Source organism: Mobula hypostoma, chromosome 2, assembly GCF_963921235.1.
Source record: "Mobula hypostoma chromosome 2, sMobHyp1.1, whole genome shotgun sequence".
NCBI lineage: Eukaryota > Metazoa > Chordata > Chondrichthyes > Myliobatiformes > Myliobatidae > Mobula > Mobula hypostoma.
Window position 1 is genome coordinate 164288972 of NC_086098.1, and position 27976 is coordinate 164316947.

General features: G+C 59.1%; 1 protein-coding gene and 1 long non-coding RNA gene across 2 annotated transcripts in view; one reads left to right on the forward strand and one right to left on the reverse strand.

The window, feature by feature from the left end:
• Nucleotides 1-23878, reverse strand: part of LOC134342638 (uncharacterized) — a 35786-nt gene extending 11908 nt beyond the window's left edge. Inside the window, exon 1 of the long non-coding RNA XR_010017063.1 lies at nt 23767-23878. This is a non-coding gene — a long non-coding RNA (uncharacterized LOC134342638). The remainder of the gene's footprint in view (nt 1-23766) is intronic.
• Nucleotides 23769-27976, forward strand: part of LOC134342637 (elongation factor 1-alpha 2) — an 82698-nt gene continuing 78490 nt past the window's right edge. The window contains exons 1-3 of the mRNA XM_063040995.1: nt 23769-23899; nt 24411-24573; nt 27030-27209. Of these exons, the coding sequence (XP_062897065.1) occupies nt 24430-24573; nt 27030-27209 (324 nt within the window). The 5' untranslated portion in view covers nt 23769-23899; nt 24411-24429. The remainder of the gene's footprint in view (nt 23900-24410; nt 24574-27029; nt 27210-27976) is intronic.

Consider the following 27976-nt stretch of genomic DNA (forward strand, 5'->3'; position numbering starts at 1 on the left):
TCCCCAGTCCCCTCCCACCCTACAATCCCCTCTCCCCTTCACCCCCTCTCTCCCTGATCCCCTCCCACTCCTCATTTCCCATTCCCCTCTCCCCTTCACCCCCTTCCACTCTTTATTCCCCTCCCCCCAATCCCCTCACACTCATTCCCCATTCCCCTCTTCCCTTCAACCCTCCCACTCCTCATTCCCCATTCCCCTCCCCTTCACCCCCTCCCTCTCCCCAATCCCCTCCCACTCTTCAATCCCCTCTCCCCTTCACCCCCTCTCTCCCTGATCCCCTCCCACTCCTCATTCCCCATTCCCATCTCCACCCCCTCCCACTCTTCATTCCCCTCTCCCCAATCCCCTCACACTCCTCATTCCCCATTCCCCTCTCCCCTTCACCCCTCCCACTCCTTATTCCCCATTCCCCTCCCCTTCACCCCCTCCCTCTCCCCTCCCACTCTTCAATCCCCTCTCCCCTTCACCCCCTCCCTCTCCCCAATCCCCTCACACACCTCATTCCCCATTCCCCTCTCCCCTTCACCCCCCCACTCCTCATTCCCCATCCCCCTTCTCTCCCCAATCCCCTCCCACTCTTCAATAACCTCTCCCCTTCACCCCTTCTCTCCCTGATCCCCTCCCACTCTTCATTCCCCTCTCCCCAATCGCCACACACTCCTCATTCCCCATTCCCCTCTCCCCAATCCCTCCCACTCCTCATTCCCCATTCCCCTTCACCCTCTCCCTGATCCCCTTCCACTCATTCCCCTCTCCCCTTCACCCCTCCCTTTCCCCAATCCCCTCCCACTCATCATTCCCCTCTCCCCTTCACCCCCTCCCACTCATCATTCCCCTCTCCCCTTAACCCCTTCCTCTCCCCAATCCCCTCCCACTTCTCATTCCCCATTCCCCTCTCCCCTTCACCCCCTCCCTCTCCCCAATCCCCTCCCACTCTTCAATCCCCTCTCCCCTTCACCCCTCTCTCCCTGATCCTCTCCCACTCCTCATTCCTCATTCCCATCTCCACCCCCTCCCACTCTTTATTCCCCTCTCCCCTTCACCTCCTCCCTCTCCCCAATCCCCTCACACTCCTCATTCCCCATTCCCCTCTCCCCTTCACCCCTCCCACTCCTCATTACCCATCCCCCTCCCTCTCCTCAATCCCCTCCCACTCTTCAATCCCCTCTCCCCTTCACCCCTTCTCTCCCTGATCCCCCCACTCTTCATTCCCCTCTCACCTTCACCCCCTCCCTCTCCCCAATCCCCCCACACTCCTTTCCCCATTACCCTCTCCCCTTCACCCCTTCCTTCTTCCCAATCCCCTCCCACTCCTCATTACCCATTCCCCTTCACCCCCTCCCTCTCCCTGATCCCCTTCCACTCATTCCCCTCTCCCCTTCAACCCTCCCTTTCCCCAATCAACTCCCACTCCTCATTCCCCTCTCCCCTTCACCCCTCCCACTCTTCATTCCCCTCTTCCCTTAACCCCTTCCTCTCCCCAATCCCCTCCCTCTCCTCATTCCCCATCCCCCTCCCCTTCACCCCCTCCCTCTCCTCAATCCCCTCTCCCCTTCACCCCTTCTCTCCCTGATCCCCTCCCACTCTTCATTCCCCTCTCTCCAATCCCCACACACTCCTCATTCCCCATTCCCCTCTCCCCTTCAGCCCCTCCCTCTCCCCAATCCCTCCCACTCCTCATTCCCCATTCCCCTTCACCCTCTCCCTCTCCCTGATCCCCTTCCACTCATTCCCCTCTCCCCTTCACCCCCCACTCCTCATTCCCCTCTCCCCTTCACCCCCTCCCACTCATCATTCCCCTCTCCCCTTAACCCCTTCCTCTCCCCAATCCTCTCCCACTTCTCATTCCCCATTCCCCTCTCCCCTTCACCCCCTCCCTCTCCCCAATCCCCTCCCACTCTTCAATCCCCTCTCCCCTTCACCCCTTATCTCCCTGATCCCCTCCCACTCTTCATTCCCCTCTCCCCAATCCCCACACACTCCTCATTCCCCATTCCCCTCTCCCCTTCAGCCCCTCATTCTCCCCAATCCCTCCCACTCCTCATTCCCCATTCCCCTTCACCCTCTCCCTCTCCCTGATCCCCTTCCAATCATTCCCCTCTCCCCTTCACCCCTCCCTTTCCCCAATCCCCTCCCACTCCTCATTCCCCTCTCCCCTTCACCCCCTCCCACTCATCATTCCCCTCTCCCCTTAACCCCTTCCTCTCCCCAATCCACTCCCACTTCTCATTACCCATACCCCTCTCCCCTTCAACCCCTCCCTCTCCCCAATCCCCTCCCACTCTTCAATCCCCTCTCCCCTTCACCCCCTCTCTCCCTGATCCTCTCCCACTCCTCATTCCCCATTCCCATCTCCACCCCCTCCCACTCTTTATTCCCCTCTCCCCTTCACCTCCTCCCTCTCCCCAATCCCCTCACACTCCTCATTCCCCATTCCCCTCTCCCCTTCACCCCCCCACTCCTCATTCCCCATTCCCCTCTCCACCTCCTCCCACCCTTCATTCTCCTCTCCCCTTCACCCCCTCCCTCTCCCCAATCCCCTCACACTCATTCCCCATTCCCCTCTCCTCTTCACCCCTCCCTCCCCGATCCCTGCCCACTCCTCATTCCCCATTCCCATCTCCCCTTCACACTCTCCCACTCATTATTCCCCTCTCCCCTTCACCCCTCCCACTCCTCATTCCCCATTCCCCTCTCCCCTTCACCCCCTCCCACTCTTTATTCCCCACTCCCCTTCACCCCTTCCTCTCCCCAATCCCTTCACACTCCTCATTCCCCATTCCCCTCTCCCCTTCACCCCTCCCACTCCTCATTCCCCATTCCCATCCCCTTCACCCCCTCCCTCTCCCCAATCCCCTCCCACTCTTCAATCCCCTCTCCCCTTCACCCCTCTCTCCCTGATCCCCTCCCACTCCTCATTCCCCCTTCCCCTCTCCACACCCCCACTCATTCCCCTCTCCCCAATCCCCTCACACTCCTCATTCCCCATTCCCATCTCCCCTTTACCCCCTCCCTCTCCACAATCCCCTCCCACCCTTCAATCCCCTCTCCCCTTCACCCCCTCTCCCTGATCCCCTCCCACTCATTTCCCATTCCCCTCTCACCTTCACCCCCTTACACTCATAATTCCCCTCTCCCCAATCCCCTCACACTCATTCCCCATTCCCCTCTCCCCTTCACCCCTCCCACTCCTCATTCCCCATTCCCCTGCCCTTCACCCTCTCCCTCTCCCCAATTCCCTCACACTCCTCATTCCCCATTCCCTTCTCCCCTTCATCCCTCCTAGTCCTCATTCCCCATTCCCCTCCCCTTCACCCCCTCCCTCTCCCCAATCCCCTCCCACTCTTCAATCCCCTCTCTCCTTCACCCCCTCTCTCCCTGATCCCCTCCCACACCTCATTCCCCATTCCCCTCTCCACCCCCTCACACTCTTCATTCCCCTCTCCCCAATCCCCTCACACTCCTCATTCCCAATTCCCCTCTCCCCTTCACCCCTCCCACTCCTCATTCCCCATTCCCACCCCCTTCACCACCTCCCTCTCCCCAATCCCCTCCCACTCTTCAATCCCCTCTCCCCTTCACCCCCTCTCTCCCTGATCCCCTCCCACTCCTCATTCCCCCTTCCCCTCTCCACCCGCTACCACTCTTCATTCCCCTCTCCCCTTCACTCTCTCCCTCTCCCCAAACCCCTCACTCCTCATTCCCCATTCCCCTCTCCCGATCACACCCCCCACTCCTCATTCCCCATTTCCCTCTCCCCTTCAGCCCCTCATTCTCCCCAATCCCTCCCACTCCTCATTCCCCATTCCCCTTCACCCTCTCCCTCTCCCTGATCCCCTTCCACTCATTCCCCTCTCCCCTTCACCCCTCCCTTTCCCCAATCCCCTCCCACTCCTCATTCCCCTCTCCCCTTCACCCCTCCCACTCATTATTCCCTTCTCCCCTTAACCCCTTCCTCTCCCCAATCCACTCCCACTTCTCATTACCCATACCCCTCTCCCCTTCAACCCCTCCCTCTCCCCAATCCCCTCCCACTCTTCAATCCCCTCTCCGCTTCACCCCCTCTCTCCCTGATCCTCTCCCACTCCTCATTCCCCATTCCCATCTCCACCCCCTCCCACTCTTTATTCCCCTCTCCCCTTCACCTCCTCCCTCTCCCCAATCCCCTCACACTCCTCATTCCCCATTCCCCTCTCCCCTTCACCCCCCCACTCCTCATTCCCCATTCCCCTCTCCACCTCCTCCCACTCTTCATTCTCCTCTCCCCTTCACCCCCTCCCTCTCCCCAATCCCCTCACACGCATTCCCCATTCCCCTCTCCTCTTCACCCCTCCCTCCCCGATCCCTGCCCACTCCTCATTCCCCATTCCCCTCTCCCCTTCACACACTCCCACACAATATTCCCCGCACCCCTTCACCCCTCCCACTCCTCATTCCCCATTACCCTCTCCCCTTCACCCCCTCCCACTCTTTATTCCCCACTCCCCTTCACCCCTCCCTCACCCCAATCCCTTCACACTCCTCATTCCCCATTCCCCTCTCCCCTTCACCCCTCCCACTCCTCATTCCCCATTCCCATCCCCTTCACCCCCTCCCTCTCCCCAATCCCCTCCCACTCTTCAATCCCCTCTCCCCTTCACCCCTCTCTCCCTGATCCCTCCCACTCCTCATTCCCCCTTTCCCTCTCCACCCCCCACTCATTCCCCTCTCCCCTATCCCCTCACACTCCTCATTCCCCATTCCCCTCTCCCCTTCACCCCTCCCATTCCTCATTCCCCATTATCATCTCCCCTTTACCCCCTCCCTCTCCACAATCCCCTCCCACCCTTCAATCCCCTCTCCCCTTCACCCCCTCTCCCTGATCCCCTCCCACTCATTTCCCATTCCCCTCTCACCTTCACCCCCTTACACTCTTTATTCCCCTCTCCCCAATCCCCTCACACTCATTCCCCATTCCCCTCTCCCCTTCACCCCTCCCACTCCTCATTCCCCATTCCCCTGCCCTTCACCCTCTCCCTCTCCCCAATTCCCTCACACTCCTCATTCCCCATTCCCTTCTCCCCTTCATCCCTCCGAGTCCTCAGTCCCCATCCCCCTCCCCTTCTCCCCCTCCCTCTCCCCACTCACCTCCCACTCTTCAATCCCCTCTCTCCTTCACCCCCTCTCTCCCTGATCCCCTCCCACACCTCATTCCCCATTCCCCTCTCCACCCCCTCACACTCTTCATTCCCCTCTCCCCAATCCCCTCACACTCCTCATTCCCAATTCCCCTCTCCCCTTCACCCCACCCACTCCTCATTCCCCATTCCCACCCCCTTCACCACCTCCCTCTCCCCAATCCCCTCCCACTCTTCAATCCCCTCTCCCCTTCACCCCCTCTCTCCCTGATCCCCTCCCACTCCTCATTCCCCCTTCCCCTCTCCACCCGCTACCACTCTTCATTCCCCTCTCCCCTTCACTCTCTCCCTCTCCCCAAACCCCTCACTCCTCATTCCCCATTCCCCTCTCCCGATCACCCCCCCACTCCTCATTCCCCATTCCCCTCTCCCCTTCAGCCCCTCATTCTCCCCAATCCCTCCCACTCCTCATTCCCCATTCCCCTTCACCCTCTCTCTCTCCCTGATCCCCTTCCACTCATTCCCCTCTCCCCTTCACCCCTCCCTTTCCCCAATCCCCTCCCACTCCTCATTCCCCTCTCCCCTTCACCCCCTCCCACTCATTATTCCCTTCTCCCCTTAACCCCTTCCTCTCCCCAATCCACTCCCACTTCTCATTCCCCATTCCCCTCTCCCCTTCACCCCCTCCCTCTCCCCAATCCCCTCCCACTCTTCAATCCCCTCTCCGCTTCACCCCCTCTCTCCCTGATCCTCTCCCACTCCTCATTCCCCATTCCCATCTCCACCCCCTCCCACTCTTTATTCCCCTCTCCCCTTCACCTCCTCCCTCTCCCCAATCCCCTCACACTCCTCATTCCCCATTCCCCTCTCCCCTTCACCCCCCCACTCCTCATTCCCCATTCCCCTCTCCACCTCCTCCCACTCTTCATTCTCCTCTCCCCTTCACCCCCTCCCTCTCCCCAATCCCCTCACACGCATTCCCCATTCCCCTCTCCTCTTCACCCCTCCCTCCCCGATCCCTGCCCACTCCTCATTCCCCATTCCCCTCTCCCCTTCACACTCTCCCACTCATTATTCCCCTCTCCCCTTCACCCCTCCCACTCCTCATTCCCCATTCCCCTCTCCCCTTCACCCCCTCCCACTCTTTATTCCCCACTCCCCTTCACCCCTCCCTCTCCCCAATCCCTTCACACTCCTCATTCCCCATTCCCCTCTCCCCTTCACCCCTCCCACTCCTCATTCCCCATTCCCATCCCCTTCACCCCCTCCCTCTCCCCAATCCCCTCCCACTCTTCAATCCCCTCTCCCCTTCACCCCTCTCTCCCTGATCCCTCCCACTCCTCATTCCCCCTTTCCCTCTCCACCCCCCACTCATTCCCCTCTCCCCAATCCCCTCACACTCCTCATTCCCCATTCCCCTCTCCCCTTCACCCCTCCCATTCCTCATTCCCCATTATCATCTCCCCTTTACCCCCTCCCTCTCCACAATCCCCTCCCACCCTTCAATCCCCTCTCCACTTCACCCCCTCTCCCTGATCCCCTCCCACTCATTTCCCATTCCCCTCTCCCCTTCACCCCTCCCACTCCTCATTCCCCATTCCCCTGCCCTTCACCCTCTCCCTCTCCCCAATTCCCTCACACTCCTCATTCCCCATTCCCTTCTCCCCTTCATCCCTCCGAGTCCTCATTCCCCATTCCCCTCCCCTTCACCCCCTCCCTCTCCCCAATCCCCTCCCACTCTTCAATCCCCTCTCCCCTTCACCCCCTCTCTCCCTGATCCCCTCCCACACCTCATTCCCCATTCCCCTCTCCACCCCCTCACACTCTTCATTCCCCTCTCCCCAATCCCCTCACACTCCTCATTCCCAATTCCCCTCTCCCCTTCACCCCTCCCACTCCTCATTCCCCATTCCCACCCCCTTCACCACCTCCCTCTCCCCAATCCCCTCCCACTCTTCAATCCCCTCTCCCCTTCACCCCCTCTCTCCCTGATCCCCTCCCACTCCTCATTCCCCCTTCCCCTCTCCACCCGCTACCACTCTTCATTCCCCTCTCCCCTTCACTCTCTCCCTCTCCCCAAACCCCTCACTCCTCATTCCCCATTCCCCTCTCCCGATCACACCCCCCACTCCTCATTCCCCATTTCCCTCTCCCCTTCAGCCCCTCATTCTCCCCAATCCCTCCCACTCCTCATTCCCCATTCCCCTTCACCCTCTCCCTCTCCCTGATCCCCTTCCACTCATTCCCCTCTCCCCTTCACCCCTCCCTTTCCCCAATCCCCTCCCACTCCTCATTCCCCTCTCCCCTTCACCCCTCCCACTCATTATTCCCTTCTCCCCTTAACCCCTTCCTCTCCCCAATCCACTCCCACTTCTCATTACCCATACCCCTCTCCCCTTCAACCCCTCCCTCTCCCCAATCCCCTCCCACTCTTCAATCCCCTCTCCCCTTCACCCCCTCTCTCCCTGATCCTCTCCCACTCCTCATTCCCCATTCCCATCTCCACCCCCTCCCACTCTTTATTCCCCTCTCCCCTTCACCTCCTCCCTCTCCCCAATCCCCTCACACTCCTCATTCCCCATTCCCCTCTCCCCTTCACCCCCCCACTCCTCATTCCCCATTCCCCTCTCCACCTCCTCCCACTCTTCATTCTCCTCTCCCCTTCACCCCCTCCCTCTCCCCAATCCCCTCACACGCATTCCCCATTCCCCTCTCCTCTTCACCCCTCCCTCCCCGATCCCTGCCCACTCCTCATTCCCCATTCCCCTCTCCCCTTCACACTCTCCCACTCATTATTCCCCTCTCCCCTTCACCCCTCCCACTCCTCATTCCCCATTACCCTCTCCCCTTCACCCCCTCCCACTCTTTATTCCCCACTCCCCTTCACCCCTCCCTCACCCCAATCCCTTCACACTCCTCATTCCCCATTCCCCTCTCCCCTTCACCCCTCCCACTCCTCATTCCCCATTCCCATCCCCTTCACCCCCTCCCTCTCCCCAATCCCCTCCCACTCTTCAATCCCCTCTCCCCTTCACCCCTCTCTCCCTGATCCCTCCCACTCCTCATTCCCCCTTTCCCTCTCCACCCCCCACTCATTCCCCTCTCCCCTATCCCCTCACACTCCTCATTCCCCATTCCCCTCTCCCCTTCACCCCTCCCATTCCTCATTCCCCATTCCCATCTTCCCTTTACCCCCTCCCTCTCCACAATCCCCTCCCACCCTTCAATCCCCTCTCCCATTCACCCCCTCTCCCTGATCCCCTCCCACTCATTTCCCATTCCCCTCTCACCTTCACCCCCTTACACTCTTTATTCCTCTCTCCCCAATCACCTCACACTCATTCCCCATTCCCCGCTCCCATTCACCCCTCCCACTCCTCATTCCCCATTCCCCTCCCCTTCACCCTCTCCCTCTCCCCAATTCCCTCACACTCCTCATTCCCCATTCCCCTCTTCCCTTCATCCCTCCCAGTCCTCATTCCCCATTCCCCTCCCCTTCACCCCCTCCCTCTCCCCAACCCCTCCCACTCTTCAATCCCTTCTCCCCTTCACCCCCTCTCTCCCTGATCCCCTCCCACACCTCATTCCCCATTCCCCTCTCCACCCCCTCCCACTCTTCATTCCCCTCTCCCCAATCCCTTCACAGTCCTCATTCCCAATTCCCCTCTCCCCTTCACCCTTCCCACTCCTCATTCCCCATTCCCACCCCTTCACCCCCTCCCTCTTCCCAATCCCCTCCCACTCTTCAATCCCCTCTCCCCTTCACCCCCTCTCTCCCTGATCCCCTCCCACTCCTCATTCCCCCTTCCCCTCTCCACCCCCTACCACTCTTCATTCCCCTCTCCCCTTCACTCTCTCCCTCTCCACAATCCCCTCACTCCTCATTCCCCATTCCCCTCTCCCCTTCACCCCCCCCACTCCACATTCCCCACATTCCCCATTCCCCACCCCCTTCACCCCCTCCCTCTCCCCAATCCCCTCCCACTCTTCAATCCCCTCTCCCCTTCACCCCCTCTCTCCCTGATCCCCTCCCACTCCTCATTCCCCCTTCCCCTCTCCACCCCCTACCACTCTTCATTCCCCTCTCCCCTTCACTCTCTCCCTCACCCCAAACCCCTCACTCCTCATTCCCCATTCCCCTCTCCCGATCACCCCCCCCACTCCTCATTCCCCATTCCCCTCTCCCCTTCAGCCCCTCATTCTCCCCAATCCCTCCCACTCCTCATTCCCCATTCCCCTTCACCCTCTCCCTCTCCCTGATCCCCTTCCACTCATTCCCCTCTCCCCTTCACCCCTCCCTTTCCCCAATCCCCTCCCACTCCTCATTCCCCTCTCCCCTTCACCCCCTCCCACTCATTATTCCCTTCTCCCCTTAACCCCTTCCTCTCCCCAATCCACTCCCACTTCTCATTCCCCATTCCCCTCTCCCCTTCACCCCCTCCCTCTCCCCAATCCCCTCCCACTCTTCAATCCCCTCTCCCCTTCACCCCCTCTCTCCCTGATCCTCTCCCACTCCTCATTCCCCATTCCCATCTCCACCCCCTCCCACTCTTTATTCCCCTCTCCCCTTCACCTCCTCCCTCTCCCCAATCCCCTCACACTCCTCATTCCCCATTCCCCTCTCCCCTTCACCCCCCCACTCCTCATTCCCCATTCCCCTCTCCACCTCCTCCCACTCTTCATTCTCCTCTCCCCTTCACCCCCTCCCTCTCCCCAATCCCCTCACACGCATTCCCCATTCCCCTCTCCTCTTCACCCCTCCCTCCCCGATCCCTGCCCACTCCTCATTCCCCATTCCCCTCTCCCCTTCACACTCTCCCACTCATTATTCCCCTCTCCCCTTCACCCCTCCCACTCCTCATTCCCCATTCCCCTCTCCCCTTCACCCCCTCCCACTCTTTATTCCCCACTCCCCTTCACCCCTCCCTCTCCCCAATCCCTTCACACTCCTCATTCCCCATTCCCCTCTCCCCTTCACCCCTCCCACTCCTCATTCCCCATTCCCATCCCCTTCACCCCCTCCCTCTCCCCAATCCCCTCCCACTCTTCAATCCCCTCTCCCCTTCACCCCTCTCTCCCTGATCCCTCCCACTCCTCATTCCCCCTTTCCCTCTCCACCCCCCACTCATTCCCCTCTCCCCAATCCCCTCACACTCCTCATTCCCCATTCCCCTCTCCCCTTCACCCCTCCCATTCCTCATTCCCCATTCCCATCTCCCCTTTACCCCCTCCCTCTCCACAATCCCCTCCCACCCTTCAATCCCCTCTCCCCTTCACCCCCTCTCCCTGATCCCCTCCCACTCATTTCCCATTCCCCTCTCCCCTTCACCCCTCCCACTCCTCATTCCCCATTCCCCTGCCCTTCACCCTCTCCCTCTCCCCAATTCCCTCACACTCCTCATTCCCCATTCCCTTCTCCCCTTCATCCCTCCGAGTCCTCATTCCCCATTCCCCTCCCCTTCACCCCCTCCCTCTCCCCAATCCCCTCCCACTCTTCAATCCCCTCTCCCCTTCACCCCCTCTCTACCCGATCCCCTCCCACTCCTCATTCCCCATTCCCCTTCACCCCCTCCTTCTCCCCAATCCCCTCCCACACCTCATTCCCCTCTCCCACACTTCTCATTCCCAATTCCCCTCTCCCCTTCACCCCTCCCACTTCTCATTCCCCATTCCCCTCTCCCCTTCACCCCCTCCCTCTCCCCAATCCCCTCCCACTCTTCAATCCCCTCTCCCCTTCACCCCCTCTCTCCCTGATCCCCTCCCACTCCTCATTCCCCATTCCCCTCTCCACCCCCTCCCACTCTTCATTCCCCTCTCCCCTTCACTCTCTCCCTCTCCACAATCCCCTCACTCCTCATTCCCCATTCCCCTCTCCCTCACTCCCGATCACCCCCCCACTCCTCATTCCCCATTCCCCTCTCCCCTTCAGCCCCTCATTCTCCCCAATCCCTCCCACTCCTCATTCCCCATTCCCCTTCACCCTCTCCCTCTCCCTGATCCCCTTCCACTCATTCCCCTCTCCCCTTCACCCCTCCCTCTCCCCAATCCCCTCCCACTCCTCATTCCCCATTCCCCTCTCCCCTTCACCTCCTCCCACTCATCATTCCCCTCTCCCCTTCACCCCTCCCACTCCTCATTCCCCATTCCCCTCTCCCCTTCACCTCCTCCCACTCTTTATTCCCCACTCCCCTTCACCCCTCCCTCTCCCCAATCCCCTCACACTCCTCATTCCCCATTCCCCTTCACCCCCTCCCTCTACCCGATCCCCTCCCACTCCTCATTCCCCATTCCCCTTCACCCCCTCCCTCTCCCCAATCCCCTCCCACTCCTCATTCCCCTCTCCCCTTAAACCCTCCCTCTCCCCAATCCTCTCACACTCCTCATTCCCCATTCCCTCTCTCCTCATTCCCATTCCCCTCTCCCCTTCACCCCCCCACTCCTCATTCCCCATTCCCCTCTCCACCTCCTCCCACTCTTCATTCTCCTCTCCCCTTCACCCCCTCCCTCTCCCCAATCCCCTCACACGCATTCCCCATTCCCCTCTCCTCTTCACCCCTCCCTCCCCGATCCCTGCCCACTCCTCATTCCCCATTCCCCTCTCCCCTTCACACTCTCCCACTCATTATTCTCCTCTCCCCTTCACCCCTCCCACTCCTCATTCCCCTCTCCCCTTCACCCCCTCCCACTCTTTATTCCCCACTCCCCTTCACCCCTCCCTCTCCCCAATCCCCTCACACTCCTCATTCCCCATTCCCCTCTCCCCTTCACCCCTCCCACTCCTCATTCCCCATTCCCATCCCCTTCACCCCCTCCCTCTCCCCAATCCCCTCCCACTCTTCAATCCCCTCTCCCCTTCACCCCTCTCTCCCTGATCCCCTCCCACTCCTCATTCCCCCTTCCCCTCTCCACCCCCCCACTCATTCCCCTCTCCCCAATCCCCTCACACTCCTCATTCCCCATTCCCCTCTCCCCTTCACCCCTCCCATTCCTCATTCCCCATTCCCATCTCCCCTTTACCCCCTCCCTCTCCACAATCCCCTCCCACCCTTCAATCCCCTCTCCCCTTCACCCCCTCTCCCTGATCCCCTCCCACTCATTTCCCATTCCCCTCTCACCTTCACCCCCTTACACTCTTTATTCCCCTCTCCCCAATCCCCTCACACTCATTCCCCATTCCCCTCTCCCCTTCACCCCTCCCACTCCTCATTCCCCATTCCCCTGCCCTTCACCCTCTCCCTCTCCCCAATTCCCTCACACTCCTCATTCCCCATTCCCCTCTTCCCTTCATCCCTCCCAGTCCTCATTCCCCATTCCCCTCCCCTTCACCCCCTCCCTCTCCCCAATCCCCTCCCACTCTTCAATCCCCTCTCTCCTTCACCCCCTCTCTCCCTGATCCCCTCCCACACCTCATTCTCCATTCCCCTCTCCACCCCCTCACACTCTTCATTCCCCTCTCCCCAATCCCCTCACACTCCTCATTCCCAATTCCCCTCTCCCCTTCACCCCTCCCACTCCTCATTCCCCATTCCCACCCCCTTCACCCCCTCCCTCTCCCCAATCCCCTCCCACTCTTCAATCTCCTCTCCCCTTCACCCCCTCTCTCCCTGATCCCCTCCCACTCCTCATTCCCCCTTCCCCTCTCCACCCCCTACCACTCTTCATTCCCCTCTCCCCTTCACTCTCTCCCTCTCCCCAATCCCCTCACACTCCTCATTCCCCATTCCCCTCTCCCGATCACCCCCCACTCCTCATTCCCCATTCCCCTCTCCCCTTCACCCCCTCCCTCTCCCCAGTCCCCTCCCACCCTACAATCCCCTCTCCCCTTCACCCCCTCTCTCCCTGATCCCCTCCCACTCCTCAATCCCCATTCCCCTCTCCCCAACACCCCCTTCCACTCTTTATTCCCCTCCCCCCAATCCCCTCACACTCATTCCCCATTCCCCTCTTCCCTTCAACCCTCCCACTCCTCATTCCCCATTCCCCTCCCCTTCACCCCCTCCCTCTCCCCAATCCCCTCCCACTCTTCAATCCCCTCTCCTCTTCACCCCCTCTCTCCCTGATCCCCTCCCACTCCTCATTCCCCATTCCCCTCTCCCCTTCACCCCCTCCCACTCTTTATTCCCCACTCCCCTTCACCCCTCCCTCTCCCCAATCCCTTCACACTCCTCATTCCCCATTCCCCTCCCCTTCACCCCCTCCCTCTCCCCTCCCACTCTTCAATCCCCTCTCCCCTTCACCCCCTCCCTCTCCCCAATCCCCTCACACACCTCATTCCCCATTCCCCTCTCCCCTTCACCCCCCCACTCCTCATTCCCCATCCCCCTTCTCTCCCCAATCCCCTCCCACTCTTCAATAACCTCTCCCCTTCACCCCTTCTCTCCCTGATCCCCACCCACTCTTCATTCCCCTCTCCCCAATCGCCACACACTCCTCATTCCCCATTCCCCTCTCCCCAATCCCTCCCAGTCCTCATTCCCCATTCCCCTTCACCCTCTCCCTGATCCCCTTCCACTCATTCCCCTCTCCCCTTCACCCCTCCCTTTCCCCAATCCCCTCCCACTCATCATTCCCCTCTCCCCTTCACCCCCTCCCACTCATCATTCCCCTCTCCCCTTAACCCCTTCCTCTCCCCAATCCCCTCCCACTTCTCATTACCCATTCCCCTCTCCCCTTCACCCCCTCCCTCTCCCCAATCCCCTCCCACTCTTCAATCCCCTCTCCCCTTCACCCCCTCTCTCCCTGATCCTCTCCCACTCCTCATTCCTCATTCCCATCTCCACCCCCTCCCACTCTTTATTCCCCTCTCCCCTTCACCTCCTCCCTCTCCCCAATCCCCTCACACTCCTCATTCCCCATTCCCCTCTCCCCTTCACCCCTCCCACTCCTCATTACCCATCCCCCTCCCTCTCCTCAATCCCCTCCCACTCTTCAATCCCCTCTCCCCTTCACCCCTTCTCTCCCTGATCCCCCCACTCTTCATTCCCCTCTCACCTTCACCCCCTCCCTCTCCCCAATCCCCCCACACTCCTTTCCCCATTACCCTCTCCCCTTCACCCCTTCCTTCTTCCCAATCCCCTCCCACTCCTCATTCCCCATTCCCCTTCACCCCCTCCCTCTCCCTGATCCCCTTCCACTCATTCCCCTCTCCCCTTCAACCCTCCCTTTCCCCAATCCTCTCACACTCCTCATTCCCCTCTCCCCTTCACCCCTCCCACTCTTCATTCCCCTCTTCCCTTAACCCCTTCCTCTCCCCAATCCCCTCCCCTCTCCTCATTCCCCATCCCCCTCCCCTTCACCCCCTCCCTCTCCTCAATCCCCTCTCCCCTTCACCCCTTCTCTCCCTGATCCCCTCCCACTCTTCATTCCCCTCTCTCCCCAATCCCCACACACTCCTCATTCCCCATTCCCCTCTCCCCTTCAGCCCCTCCCTCTCCCCATTCCCCTCTCCACCTCCTCCCACTCTTCATTCCCCTCTCCCCTTCACCCCCTCCTTCTCCCCAATCCCCTCATACTCATTCCCCATTCCCCTCTCCTCTTCACCCCTCCCTCCCCGATCCCAGCCCACTCCTCATTCCCCATTCCCCTCACCCCTTCACACTCTCCCACTCATTAATCCCCTCTCCCCTTCACCCCTCCCACTCCTCAGTCCCCATTCCCCTCTCCCCTTCACCCCCTCCCACTCATCATTCCCCTCTCCCCTTCAACCCCTCCCTCTCCCCAATCCCCTCCCACTCTTCAATCCCCTCTCCCCTTCACCCCCTCTCTCCCTGATCCTCTCCCACTCCTCATTCCCCATTCCCCTCTCCACCTCCTCCCACTCTTCATTCCCCTCTCCCCTTCACCCCCTCCCTCTCCCCAATCCCCTCACACTCATTCCCCATTCCCCTCTCCTCTTCACCCCTCCCTCCCCGATCCCTGCCCACTCCTCATTCCCCATTCCCCTCTCCCCTTCACACTCTCCCACTCATTAATCCCCTCTCCCCTTCACCCCTCCCACTCCTCATTCCCCATTCCCCTCTCCCCTTCACCTCCTCCCACTCTTTATTCCCCACTCCCCTTCACCCCTCCCTCTCCCCAATCCCCTCACACTCCTCATTCCCCATTCCCCTCTCCCCTTCACCCCTCCCACTCCTCATTCCCCATTCCCATCCCCTTCACCCCCTCCCTCTCCCCAATCCCCTCCCACTCTTCAATCCCCTCTCCCCTTCACCCCTCTCTCCCTGATCCCTCCCACTCCTCATTCCCCCTTTCCCTCTCCACCCCCCACTCATTCCCCTCTCCCCAATCCCCTCACACTCCTCATTCCCCATTCCCCTCTCCCCTTCACCCCTCCCATTCCTCATTCCCCATTATCATCTCCCCTTTACCCCCTCCCTCTCCACAATCCCCTCCCACCCTTCAATCCCCTCTCCCCTTCACCCCCTCTCCCTGATCCCCTCCCACTCATTTCCCATTCCCCTCTCACCTTCACCCCCTTACACTCTTTATTCCCCTCTCCCCAATCCCCTCACACTCATTCCCCATTCCCCTCTCCCCTTCACCCCTCCCACTCCTCATTCCCCATTCCCCTGCCCTTCACCCTCTCCCTCTCCCCAATTCCCTCACACTCCTCATTCCCCATTCCCTTCTCCCCTTCATCCCTCCCAGTCCTCATTCCCCATTCCCCTCCCCTTCACCCCCTCCCTCTCCCCAATCCCCTCCCACTCTTCAATCCCCTCTCCCCTTCACCCCCTCTCTCCCTGATCCCCTCCCACACCTCATTCCCCATTCCCCTCTCCACCCCCTCACACTCTCATTCACCCTCTCCCTCTCCCCAATCCCCTCACACTCCTCATTCCCCATTCCCCTCTCCCTTTCACCCCCCCACTCCTCATTCCCCATTCCCCTCTCCCCTTCACCCCCTCCCTCTCCCCAGTCCCCTCCCACCCTTCAATCCCGTCTCCCCTTCACCCCCTCTCTCCCTGATCCCTCCCACTCCTCATTCCCCTTCATTCCCCCTTCCCCTCTCCACCCCCTACCACTCTTCATTCCCCTCTCCCCTTCACTCTCTCCCTCTCCCCAATCCCCTCACTCCTCATTCCCCATTCCCCTCTCCCCTTCAACCCTCCCACTGCTCAGTCCCCATTCCCCTCTCCCCTTCACCCCCTCCCTCTCCCCAGTCCCCTCCCACCCTTCAATCCCCTCTCCCCTTCACCCCCTCTCTCCCTGATCCCCTCCCACTCATTTCCCATTCCCCTCTCCCCTTCACCCCCTTCCACTCTTTATTCCCCTCCCCCCAATCCCCTCACACTCATTCCCCATTCCCCTCTTCCCTTCAACCCTCCCACTCCTCATTCCCCATTCCCCTCCCCTTCACCCCCTCCCTCTCCCCAATCCCCTCCCACTCTTCAATCCCCTCTCCCCTTCACCCCCTCTCTCCCTGATCCCCTCACACTCCTCATTCCCCATTCCAATCTCCACCCCCTCCCACTCTTCATTCCCCTCTCCCCAATCCCCGCACACTCCTCATTCCCCATTCCCCTCTCCCCTTCACCCCTCCCACTCCTCATTCCCCATTCCCCTCCCCTTCACCCCCTCCCTCTCCCCAATCCCCTCCCACTCTTCAATCCCCTCTCCCCTTCACCCCCTCCCTCTCCCCAATCCCCTCACACTCCTCATTCCCCATTCCCCTCTCCCCTTCACCCCCCCACTCCTCATTCCCCATCCCCCTCCCTAATCTGCTCCCACTCTTCAATCCCCTCTCCCCTTCACCCCTTCTCTCCCTGAACCCCTCCCACTCTTCATTCCCCTCTCCCCAATCCCCACACACTCATTCCCCATTCCCCTCTCCCCTTCAGCCCCTCCCTCTCCCCAATCCCTCCCACTCCTCATTCCCCATTCCCCTTCACCCTCTCCCTCTCCCTGATCCCCTTCCACTCATTCCCCTCTCCCCTTCACCCCTCCCTTTCCCCAATCCCCTCCCACTCATCATTCCCCTCTCCCCTTCAGCCCCTCCCACTCATCATTCCCCTCTCCCCTTAACCCCTTCCTCTCCCCAATCCCCTCCCACTTCTCATTCCCCATTCCCCTCTCCCCTTCACCCCCTCCCTCTTCCCAATCCCCTCCCACTCTTCAATCCCCTCTCCCCTTCACCCCTCTCTCCCTGATCATCTCCCACTTCTCATTCCTCATTCCCATCTCCACCCCCTCCCACTCTTTATTCCCCTCTCCCCTTCACCTCCTCCCTCTCCCTAATCCCCGCACACTCCTCATTCCCCATTCCCCTCTCTCCTTCACCCCTCCCACTCCTCATTACCCATCCCCCTCCCTCTCCTCAATCCCCTCCCACTCTTCAATCCCCTCTCCCCTTCAACCCTTCTCTCCCTGATCCCCCCCACTCTTCATTCCCCTCTCCCCTTCACCCCCTCCCTCTCCCCAATCCCCTCACACTCCTTTCCCCATTACCCTCTCCCCTTCACCCCTTCCTTCTCCCCAATCCCCTCCCACTCCTCATTCCCCATTCCCCCTCACCCCCTCCCTCTCCCTGATCCCCTTCCACTCATTCCCCTCTCCCCTTCAACCCTCCCTTTCCCCAATCCCCTCCCACTCCTCATTCCCCTCTCCCCTTCACCCCCTCCCACTCTGCATTCCCCTCTTCCCTTAACCCCTTCCTCTCCCCAATCCCCTCCCACTCTTCATTCCCCTCTCCCCTTCACCCCCTCCCACTCTTCATTCCCCTCTCTTCTTCACCCCTCCCTCTTCCCAATCCCCTCACACTCCTCATTCCCCATTCCCCTCTCCCCTTCACCCCCTCCCTCTCCCCAATCCCCTCACACTCATTCCCCATTCCCCTCTCCACTTCACCCCTCCCTCCCCGATCCCTGCCCACTCCTCATTCCCCATTCCCCTCTCCCCTTCACACTCTCCCACTCATTAATCCCCTCTCCCCTTCACCCCTCCCACTCCTCATTCCCCATTCCCCTCTCCCCTTCACCCCCTCCCACTCTTTATTCCCCACTCCCCTTCACCCCTTCCTCTCCCCAATCCCTTCACACTCCTCATTCCCCATTCCCCTCTCCCCTTCACCCCTCCCACTCCTCATTCCCCATTCCCATCCCCTTCACCCCCTCCCTCTCCCCAATCCCCTCCCACTCTTCAATCCCCTCTCCCCTTCACCCCTCTCTCCCTGATCCCCTCCCACTCCTCATTCCCCCTTCCCCTCTCCACCCCCCCACTCATTCCCCTCTCCCCAATCCCCTCACACTCATTCCCCATTCCCATCTCCCCTTTACCCCCTCCCTCTCCACAATCCCCTCCCAGCCTTCAATCCCCTCTCCCCTTCACCCCCTCTCCCTGATCCCCTCCCACTCATTTCACATTCCCCTCTCACCTTCACCCCCTTACACTCTTCATTCCCCTCTCCCCAATCCCCACACACTCATTCCCCATTCCCCTCTCCCCTTCAGCCCCTCCCTCTCCCCAATCCCTCCCACTCCTCATTCCCCATTCCCCTTCACCCTCTCCCTCTCCCTGATCCCCTTCCACTCATTCCCCTCTCCCCTTCACCCCTCCCTTTCCCCAATCCCCTCCCACTCCTCATTCCCCTCTCCCCTTCACCCCCTCCCACTCATCATTCCCCTCTCCCCTTAACCCCTTCCTCTCCCCAATCCCCTCCCACTTCTCATTCCCCATTCCCCTCTCCCCTTCACCCCCTCCCTCTTCTCAATCCCCTCCCACTCTTTATTCCCCTCTCCCCTTCACCTCCTCCCTCTCCCCAATCCCCTCACACTCCTCATTCCCCATTCCCCTCTCTCCTTCACCCCTCCCACTCCTCATTACCCATCCCCCTCCCTCTCCTCAATCCCCTCCCACTCTTCAATCCCCTCTCCCCTTCACCCCTTCTCTCCCTGATCCCCCCCACTCTTCATTCCCCTCTCACCTTCACCCCCTCCCTCTCCCCAATCCCCTCACACTCCTTTCCCCATTACCTTCTCCCCTTCACCCCTTCCTTCTCCCCAATCCCCTCCCACTCCTCATTCCCCATTCCCCTTCACCCCCTCCCTCTCCCTGATCCCCTTCCACTCATTCCCCTCTCCCTTCAACCCTCCCTTTCCCCAATCCCCTCCCACTCATTCCCCTCTCCCCTTCACCCCCTCCCACTCTTCATTCCCCTCTTCCCTTAACCCCTTCCTCTCCCCAATCCCCTCCCACTCTTTATTCCCCTCTCCCCTTCACTCCCTGCCTCTCCCCAAACCCCTCCCACTCCTCATTCCCCATCCCGCTCCCCTTCACCCCCTCCATCTCCCCAATCCCCTCTCCCCTTCACCCCTTCTCTCCCTGATCCTCTCCCACTCTTCATTCCCTTCTCCCCTTCATCCCCTCCCTCTCCCCAATCCCCTCACACTCTTCAATCCCCTCTCCCCTTCACCCCTTCTCTCCCTGATCCCCTCCCACTCTGCATTCCCCTCTCCACTTTACCCCCTCCCTCTCCCCAATCCCCTCACACTCTTTTCCCCATTCCCCTCTCCCCTTCACCCCTTCCCTCTCCCCAATCTCCGCACACTCCTCATTCCCCATTCCCCTTCACACCCTCCCTCTCCCTGATCCCCTTCCACTCATTCCCCTCTCCCCTTCACACCTCCCTTTCCCCAATCCCCTCCCACTCCTCATTCCCCTCTCCCCTTCACCCCCTCCAACTCTTCATTCCCCTCTCCCCTTAACCTCTTCCTCTCCTCAATCCCCTCCCACTCTTCAATCCCCTCTCCCCTTCACCCCCTCTCTCCCTGATCCCCTCCCACTCCTCATTCCCCATTCCCCTTCACCCCCTCCCTCTCCCTGATCCCCTTCCACTCATTCCCCTCTCCCCTTCAACCCTCCCTTTCCCCAATCCCCTCCCACTCATTCCCCTCTCCCCGTCACCCCCTCCCACTCTTCATTCCTCTCTTCCCTTAATACCTTCCTCTCCCCAATCCCCTCCCACTCTTCAATCCCCTCTCCCTGATCCCCTCCCACTCCTCATTCCCCATTCCCATCTCCACCCCCTCCCACTCATTAATCCCCTCTCCCCTTCACCCCTCCCACTCCTCATTCCCCATTCCCCTCACCCCTTCACCTCCTCCCACTCTTTATTCCACACTCCCCTTCACCCCTCCCTCTCCCCAATCCCCTCACACTCCTCATTCCCCATTCCCCTCTCCCCTTCACCCCTCCCACTCCTCATTCCCCATTCCCATCCCCTTCACCCCCCACTCCCCAATCCCCTCCCACTCTTCAATCCCCTCTCCCCTTCACCCATCTCTCCCTGATCCCCTCCCACTCCTCATTCCCCCTTCCCGTCTCCACCCCCTCCCACTCTTCATTCCCCTCTCCCCTTCACCCTCTCCCTCTCCCCAATCCCCTCTCACTCCTCTTTCCCCATTCCCCTCTTCCCTTCACCTCTCCCACTCCTCATTCCCCATTCCCCTCTCCCCAGTCCCCTCCCACCCTTCAATCCCCTCTCCCCTTCACCCCCTCTCTCCCTGATCCCCTCCCACTCATTTCCCATTTCCTTCTCCCCTTCACCCTCTTCCACTCTTTATTCCCCTCTCCCCAATCCCCTCACACTCATTCCCCTCTCCCGTTCACCCCTCCCACTCCTCATTACCCATCCCCCTCCCTCTCCCCAATCCCCTCTCCCTTTCACCCCTTCTCTCCCTGATCCCCTCCCACTCTTCATTCCCCTCTCCCCTTCACCCCTTCCCTCTCCCCAATCCCCTCCCACTCCTCATTCCCCATTCCCCTCCCCTTCACCCCCTCCCTCTCTCCAATGCCATACCACTCTTCAATCCCCTCTCCCCTTCACCCCCTCTCTCCCTGATCCCCTCCCACACCTCATTCCCCATTCCCATCTCCACCCCCTCCCACTCTTTATTCCTCTCTCCCCTTCACCCCCTCCCTCTCCCCATCCCCTCACACTCCTCATTCCCCATTCCCATCTCCCCTTCACCCCTCCGACTCCTCATTCCCCATCCCCCTCCCCAATCCCCTCCCACTCTTCAATCCCTTCTCCCCTTCACTCCTTCTCTCCCTGATCCCCTCCCACTCTTCATTCCCCTCTCCCCTTCACCCCCTCCCTCCCCCCAATCACCTCACACTCCTTTCCCCGTTCCCCTCTCCCCTTCACCCCTTCCCTCTCCCCAATCCCCTCCCACTCCTCATTCCCCATTCCCCTTCACCCCCTCCCTCTCCCTGATCCCCTTCCACTCATTCCCCTCTCCCCTTCACCCCTCCCTTTCCCCAATCCCCTCCCACTCCTCATTCCCCTCTCCCCTTCACCCCCTCCCACTCGTCATTCCCCTCTCCCCAATCCCCTCCCACTCTTCAATCTCCTCCCACTCTTCAATCCCCTCTCCCCTTCACCCCCTGTCTCCCTGATCCCCTCCCACTCCTCATTCCCCATTCCCATCTCCACCTCCTCCCACTCTTTATTATCCTCTCCCCTTCACCCCCTCCCTCTCCCCAATCCCCACACACTCCTCATTCCCCATTCCCCTCTCCTCTTCACCCCCTCCCTCTCCCCAATCCCCTCCCACTCCTCATTCCCCATTCCCCTTCACCTCCCTGATCCCCTTCCACTCATTCCCCTCTCCCCTTCACCCCTCCCTTTCCCCAATCCCCTCCCTCTCCTCATTCCCCTCTCCCCTTCACCCCCTCCCACTCTTCATTCCCCTCTTCCCTTAACCCCTTCCTCTCCCCAATCCCCTCCCACTCTTCATTCCCCTCTCCCCTTCACCCCCTCCCACTCTTCATTCCCCTCTCCCCTTAACCCCTTCCTCTCCCCAATCCCCTCCCACTTCTCATTCCCCATTCCCCTCTCCCCTTCACCCCCTCCCTCTCCCCAATCCCCTCCCATTCTTCAATCCCATCTCCCCTTCACCCCTCTCTCCCTGTTTCCTTCCCACTCATTCCCCTCTCCCCTTCACCCCCCCACTCTTCATTCCACTGTCCTCTTCACCCCTCCCTCTTTCCAATCTCCTCCCACTCCTCATTCCCCATTCCCCTCTCCCCTTCACCCCTCCCACTCCTCATTCCCCATTCCCCTCTCCCCTTCACCCCCTCCCTCTCCCCAATCCCCTCCCACCCTTCAATTCCCTCTCCCCTTCACCCCCTCTCTCCCTGATCCCCTCCCACTCCTCATTCCCCATTCCCCTCTCCCCTTCACCCCTCTCAGTCCTCATTCCCCATTCCCCTCTCCCCTTCACCCCCTCCCTCTCCCCAATCCCCTCCCACCCTTCAATTCCCTCCTCATTCCCCTCTCCCCTTCACCCCCTCCCACTCTTCATTCCCCCTCCCCTTCACCCCTCCCTCTCCCCAATCCCCTCACACTCCTCATTTCCCATTCCCCTCTCCCCTTAACCCCCCCACTCCTCATTCCCCATCCCCCTCCCTCTCCCCAATCCCCTCCCACTCTTCAATCCCCTCTCCCCTTCACCCCTTCTCTCCCTGATCCCCTCCCACTTTTCATTCCCCTCTTCCCAATCCCCACACACTCCTCATTCCCCTCTCCCCTTCAGCCCCTCCCTCTCCCCAATCCCTCCCACTCCTCATTCCCCATTCCCCTTCACCCTCTCCCTCTCCCTGATCCCCTTCCACTCATTCCCCTCTCCCCTTCACCCCTCCCTTTCCCCAATCCCCTCCCACTCATCATTCCCCTCTCCCCTTCACCCCTTCCCACTCATCATTCCCCTCTCCCCTTAACCCCTTCCTCTCCCCAATCCCCTCCCACTTCTCATTCCCCATTCCCCTCTCCCCTTCACCCCCTCCCTCTCCCCAATCCCCTCCCACTCTTCAATCCCCTCTCCCCTTCACCCCTCTCTCCCTGATCCTCTCCCACTCCTCATTCCTCATTCCCATCCCTCATTCCTCATTCCCATCTCCACCCCCTCCCACTCTTTATTCCCCTCTCCCCTTCACCTCCTCCCTCTTCCCAATCCCCTCACACTCCTCATTCCCCATTCCCCTCTCCCCATCACCCCTCCCACTCCTCATTCCCCATTCCCCTTCTCCCCCCACTCTTTATTCCCCTCTCCCCTTCACCCCTCCCTCTCCCCAATCCCCTCCCACCCTTCAATCCCCTCTTCCCTTCACCCCCTCTCTCCCTGATCCCCTCCCACTCATTCCCCATTCCGCTCTCCCCTTCACCCCTCCCTCTCCCCAATCCCCTCAGACTCCTTATTCCCCATTCCCCTTTCACCTTCACCCCCCACTCCTCATTCCCCATTCCCCTCACCCCTTCTCCCCCCCACTCTTTATTTCCCTCTCCCCTTCACCCCTCCCTCTCCCTCTCCCTGATCCCCCACACTCCTCATTCCCCATTCCCCTTCACCCCTCCCTCTCCCTGATCCCTTCCCACTCCCCATTCCCCTCTCCCCTTCACCAGCTCCCTCTCCCCAATTCCCTCCCAGTCCTCATTCCCCATTCCCCTTCACCCCTCCCTCTCCCCATTACCCCTTCCCTCTGCCTTTTCACCCCACCTGTCTCCCTCTTCCAATTCCCCCTCCCCTTTTACCCTCTCCCTCTCCCCTTCACCTCATCCTCGTTCCACCTCTTCCCCCTCCACCATTTCCCCCTCCCCTCTTTCCCCTCCCCCTCCGCTCCCGTCCCGCCCTCTCCGCAGTCCCGGCGCTCTCACCAGCCGCTTTACCGCATTGCTGTAGAGGCGGAGGGCGGGTCGCGGTTGCGCAGCGCCGGCGCTCTGACACCGCCCCCACCCCGGCGATAAAAAGCGGCGAGAGGCAGCGCCGTCTCCCCGGCACCAGCGCCAGGTGAGCCGCTGTGTGCGGTCCCGGTCGGAGCGCTCAGCGAGAAGGAGGGAAGGAGGAAGGAGGAAGGAGTGAAGGAAGGAAGGAAGGAAGGAAGGTGGAAGGGACTGAGGGATGAAGGGTGAAGGGGGAGGAGAAGAGGCTCAGGGAGGAGAGAGGTGGTGGAGGCTTAAAGAGAGAGAGAGGGAGACGGTAGGAGAGGAGGAGGATAAGGGAGGGAGAGGGAGGGAGACGGGATGAGACGGGGAGATGAATGGGGAGGGATCGGAGATGGGAAAGTGAATCGTAAGGTTAATGGAGAATGGGATAGACAGATAGTGATAGCGACAGGTGGAGAGAGAGAGGGGGAGGGGTGCGGGCGGAGATATATCGGGAAGATACGAGTCTGAGATGGTTCTGGTGGGGTGTTGGGGCGGTTTGTTTTTGAACGCGTTAATATTTCGCAATGACCCCTTGACCGGGCACTGGGGGTTCTGGATGTGTCCGGCGCTACCCCGCCCGTTTCTGCCCACAGACTGCTGCAGCCTCCCACCATGGGCAAGGAGAAGATCCACATCAACATCGTGGTGATCGGCCACGTCGACTCTGGCAAGTCCACCACCACCGGCCACCTCATCTACAAATGCGGCGGCATCGACAAGCGAACCATCGAGAAGTTTGAGAAGGAGGCGGCAGAGGTAATCGAGAGTTCTGGGCGGGTTCCAGCCAAGTGACGTCAATCCCAGCACAGTAATGTAAATCCCAGCACAACAACCGTAGTCCCAGCATGGTAACCACATTCTCAGCACAGTAACTATAATCCCAGCAGGATCCCAACAGAGTATCGTTAATCCCAGCAGCATCCTAGCACAGTAACAACCGTTCCAGCACAGTGGCTATGGTCCCAGCACGTTAATAATTCTCACAGAATCCCAGCAGAACATTGTCTGCTCAGTATACGTGTGAAAGTAGGTCAAGCTTCTGAGGGGGGTTACACGCAACAGCGGACCAGGATTATTTCCCATCAGCAGGAGGTGTGGGCTTCTGGAATGACTTGGACTGCCACCACTCCAGGATTTCCGGAATGATCTCAGGGATTACTGGGATCCTGGGAATAATGGATCAGCTCTGGTATTATTGGGATCCTGGGAATGATGGATTGACTTTGCGATTGCTGGTATCCTGGGGATGGTGGATGTCTGTGGGATTCCAGGGATCTCAGGAATGGTGGGTCAGTCTCTGGGCTTACTGGGATCCTGGGAAGGGTGGGTCAGTCTCTAGGATCAGGAACCTGAGTGAGTGGCATTGCAGTGCCAGGGAACACTGTAATGGGAGCAGAAGCTGCTCTGGTGGGCATGGTGGTCAGTGCCTCTTCAGGAGGGGTCCCCCACCGCTGGGGAGCCACTGACAAACTTGACATTGATTAGGTAGTGATGGGCAGCTGGTGGGTGCCATGGTTTGGAATTGGCCACTGGTGGTGATTTGACCCCCCCGCCCCCAACACCTTCCCTTTGCCTTCCACCCTCCAAGTGCTGGCTGGTCTGCCTCCTACCACTGACCCCTGACCCATGCCCTCTCACATCCTGGCAACTTTAAAACTCTCAGCCTTCTTTTCAACCCCTGCCCCCCCCAAACCTCCCTGTAACCTGCCAACCAACCACACTTCAGTTTCCAGCCGCCTGCTCCCATCTCTCACTCCTCATTCAATCTTCTCAGTATCTCCTCTGTCGACAGAAGGTTTGGCTGCTTGCCCTCATTTCACTTCCATTGGCTCAGAGCCAAGCTTGATTCTGAGAAATCTCCCAAGGTAGCTTATCACGTTAAGAAAGAGCCATATAAATGCAGGTTGCTGCTGTCCTTGGTTTCAATGGTGACTCTTTCCTGGGCTCATCTCTCTGCTGAACCTATGGTTTATCAGGCCACCCCCAGTTCCTGACCTGCAGACCTAGTAAAATCCTTCAGCAATGTTCTGGAGGGGTTTACGGTGAATTTATACCCCTGCGCCCACTGTTGAGGGCAACGTTGCCTCTGGTTGCTGGGAAGGCTGAGAAGACATTCCTTTTGGATATGGCGGTATCTACTCAGAATGATCAGTTTTGTTGTGTCTGGAAACCCTCAGCACTCCATACTCTCTGTCTCCCTGTACTGGTCAGGGTTTAGTCACTTGCACTCCGAGGGATGGCCTCAAACTCTCTTTGAGAGCTGAAATTCTCCTGGGCCACACAGAGAGAGTGCTGAAAGGTAAAGATTAGCTTTAATTGTCAGATAGATAGCAAGACACACAGTGAAATGCATCATTTGCATCAATGACAATCACAGTCTGGGGGCAGCCCGCAAGTGTCACCATGTTCACGGCACCAACATAGCATGCCCACAACTTACTAACCCTAATCTTTGGAATGTGGGAGGAAACCAGAGCTCCCAGAGGAAACCCACATGGCCATGGGGAGAACATACAAACTCCTTACAGACAATGGTGAGAATCGGAGACTGCTGGTCTGTAAAGCAATCTGCTACCTGAGCTAATATTAAAGGTGTGGCGTTAATTACCAGGACCTTAATTTTCACAGACTGATCCAACCAACTTGGAAAAGAGGGCCCAGAGGATTGATAGAGTATATTCTGGTACTGGTATTGGTATTAGTTTATTCATGTCACTGGAAATACGGTGTTCATGCAGATCAAATCAGCACACAGTGCACCGAGGTAAAACGCTCACAGTGCAGAACAAACTGTAGCAGCTACAGACAAGATGCAGTGCAGGTGAACAATAAAGTGCAAGATTGTAACGAGGTAGATGGTGAGGCCAAGAGTCCATCTTATCACAGAAGAGGTTTGTTCAGGAACTTGATAACTGGGGTAGCAGCTGTCCTTGAGCCTGGTGGTACGAACGTTCAGACTGCCCAATGTGAGAGGGGAGGAGAGAGAATTTCTGGGATGGGTAGGGTCTTTGACTATGCTGGCAGTTTCACCGAGGCAATGGAAAATACAAAACTGTATTGTCTCGTAGAGCTATAGGTCTGACTGGCCGTCCATGGTTAATATGGAACCCAGCAAGTCGGGCAGCATCTGCAGAGAGGGAGCAGGTCAAAACCGAGGCTCAGCTGGGGAAGAGTGATCATAATGTGAACGATTGCTGTCTGCTCCCTTTCAGATGGGTAAAGGTTCCTTCAAGTACGCCTGGGTCCTGGACAAACTGAAGGCAGAGCGAGAGAGAGGGATCACCATCGACATCTCTCTGTGGAAGTTTGAAACACCAAAGTACTACATCACCATCATCGATGCTCCAGGGCACAGAGATTTCATCAAGAACATGATCACTGGGACCTCACAGGTCAGTGGAATTTCCAGGCGAGGTACTTCATGATCTAACCTCTCCTGCTCCCTCCCAAACAATTCCCAGGGCATGTTGAGGGAATGTGATCCAACAAAGCCTGCCAAAGGAGGGGATTGGATGAGAGGGAGTTCCATAGGTTGATACATACAATGTATTCTTCACTTGAAGATTGATTCTCTCTACGTTGGGGAGATGATGAATCTATGTCAAATGCTGTCTGTCTCTGCCCCAGAAATGAGCAATGAAGCTGATGTATTTTATTTAGTGGGTAAACTGGTGTGTAGAATTGACAGTTCAATCCTTTTGTTCTGCATTGTTCTGATCAAATGCCTTCCTGGTCCATTCAACAGAGTGGAGCAACAGAGGGATTTTGGGCTCCATGTCCAGAAAACCCACAAAGTTTCCATGCAGGTTGCTAGGGTGTTTAAGAAGATGTATGGTGTGTTGGCCTTCATTCGTCAGGGGACTAAGTTCAAGAGGCACAAGAACCCTGGTTAGACCAAACTTGGAATTTTGTGTTTAGTTCTGGTTGCCTCATTAAGAAAGGATGTGAAAGCTTTAGAGAGGATGCGGAGGAGATTTACCAGGATGCTGCCTGGGTTAGAGAGTGTGTCTTATGAGAAAAGGTCGAGTGAGCTAGGGCTTTTCTCTCTGGAGCGAAGGAGGATGAAAGGTGACTTGATAGAGGTGTACAAGATGATAAGAGGCATAGATCGAGTGGACAGCCTGTGAGGGGGTGGGAATTGTCTAATACAAGGACATAA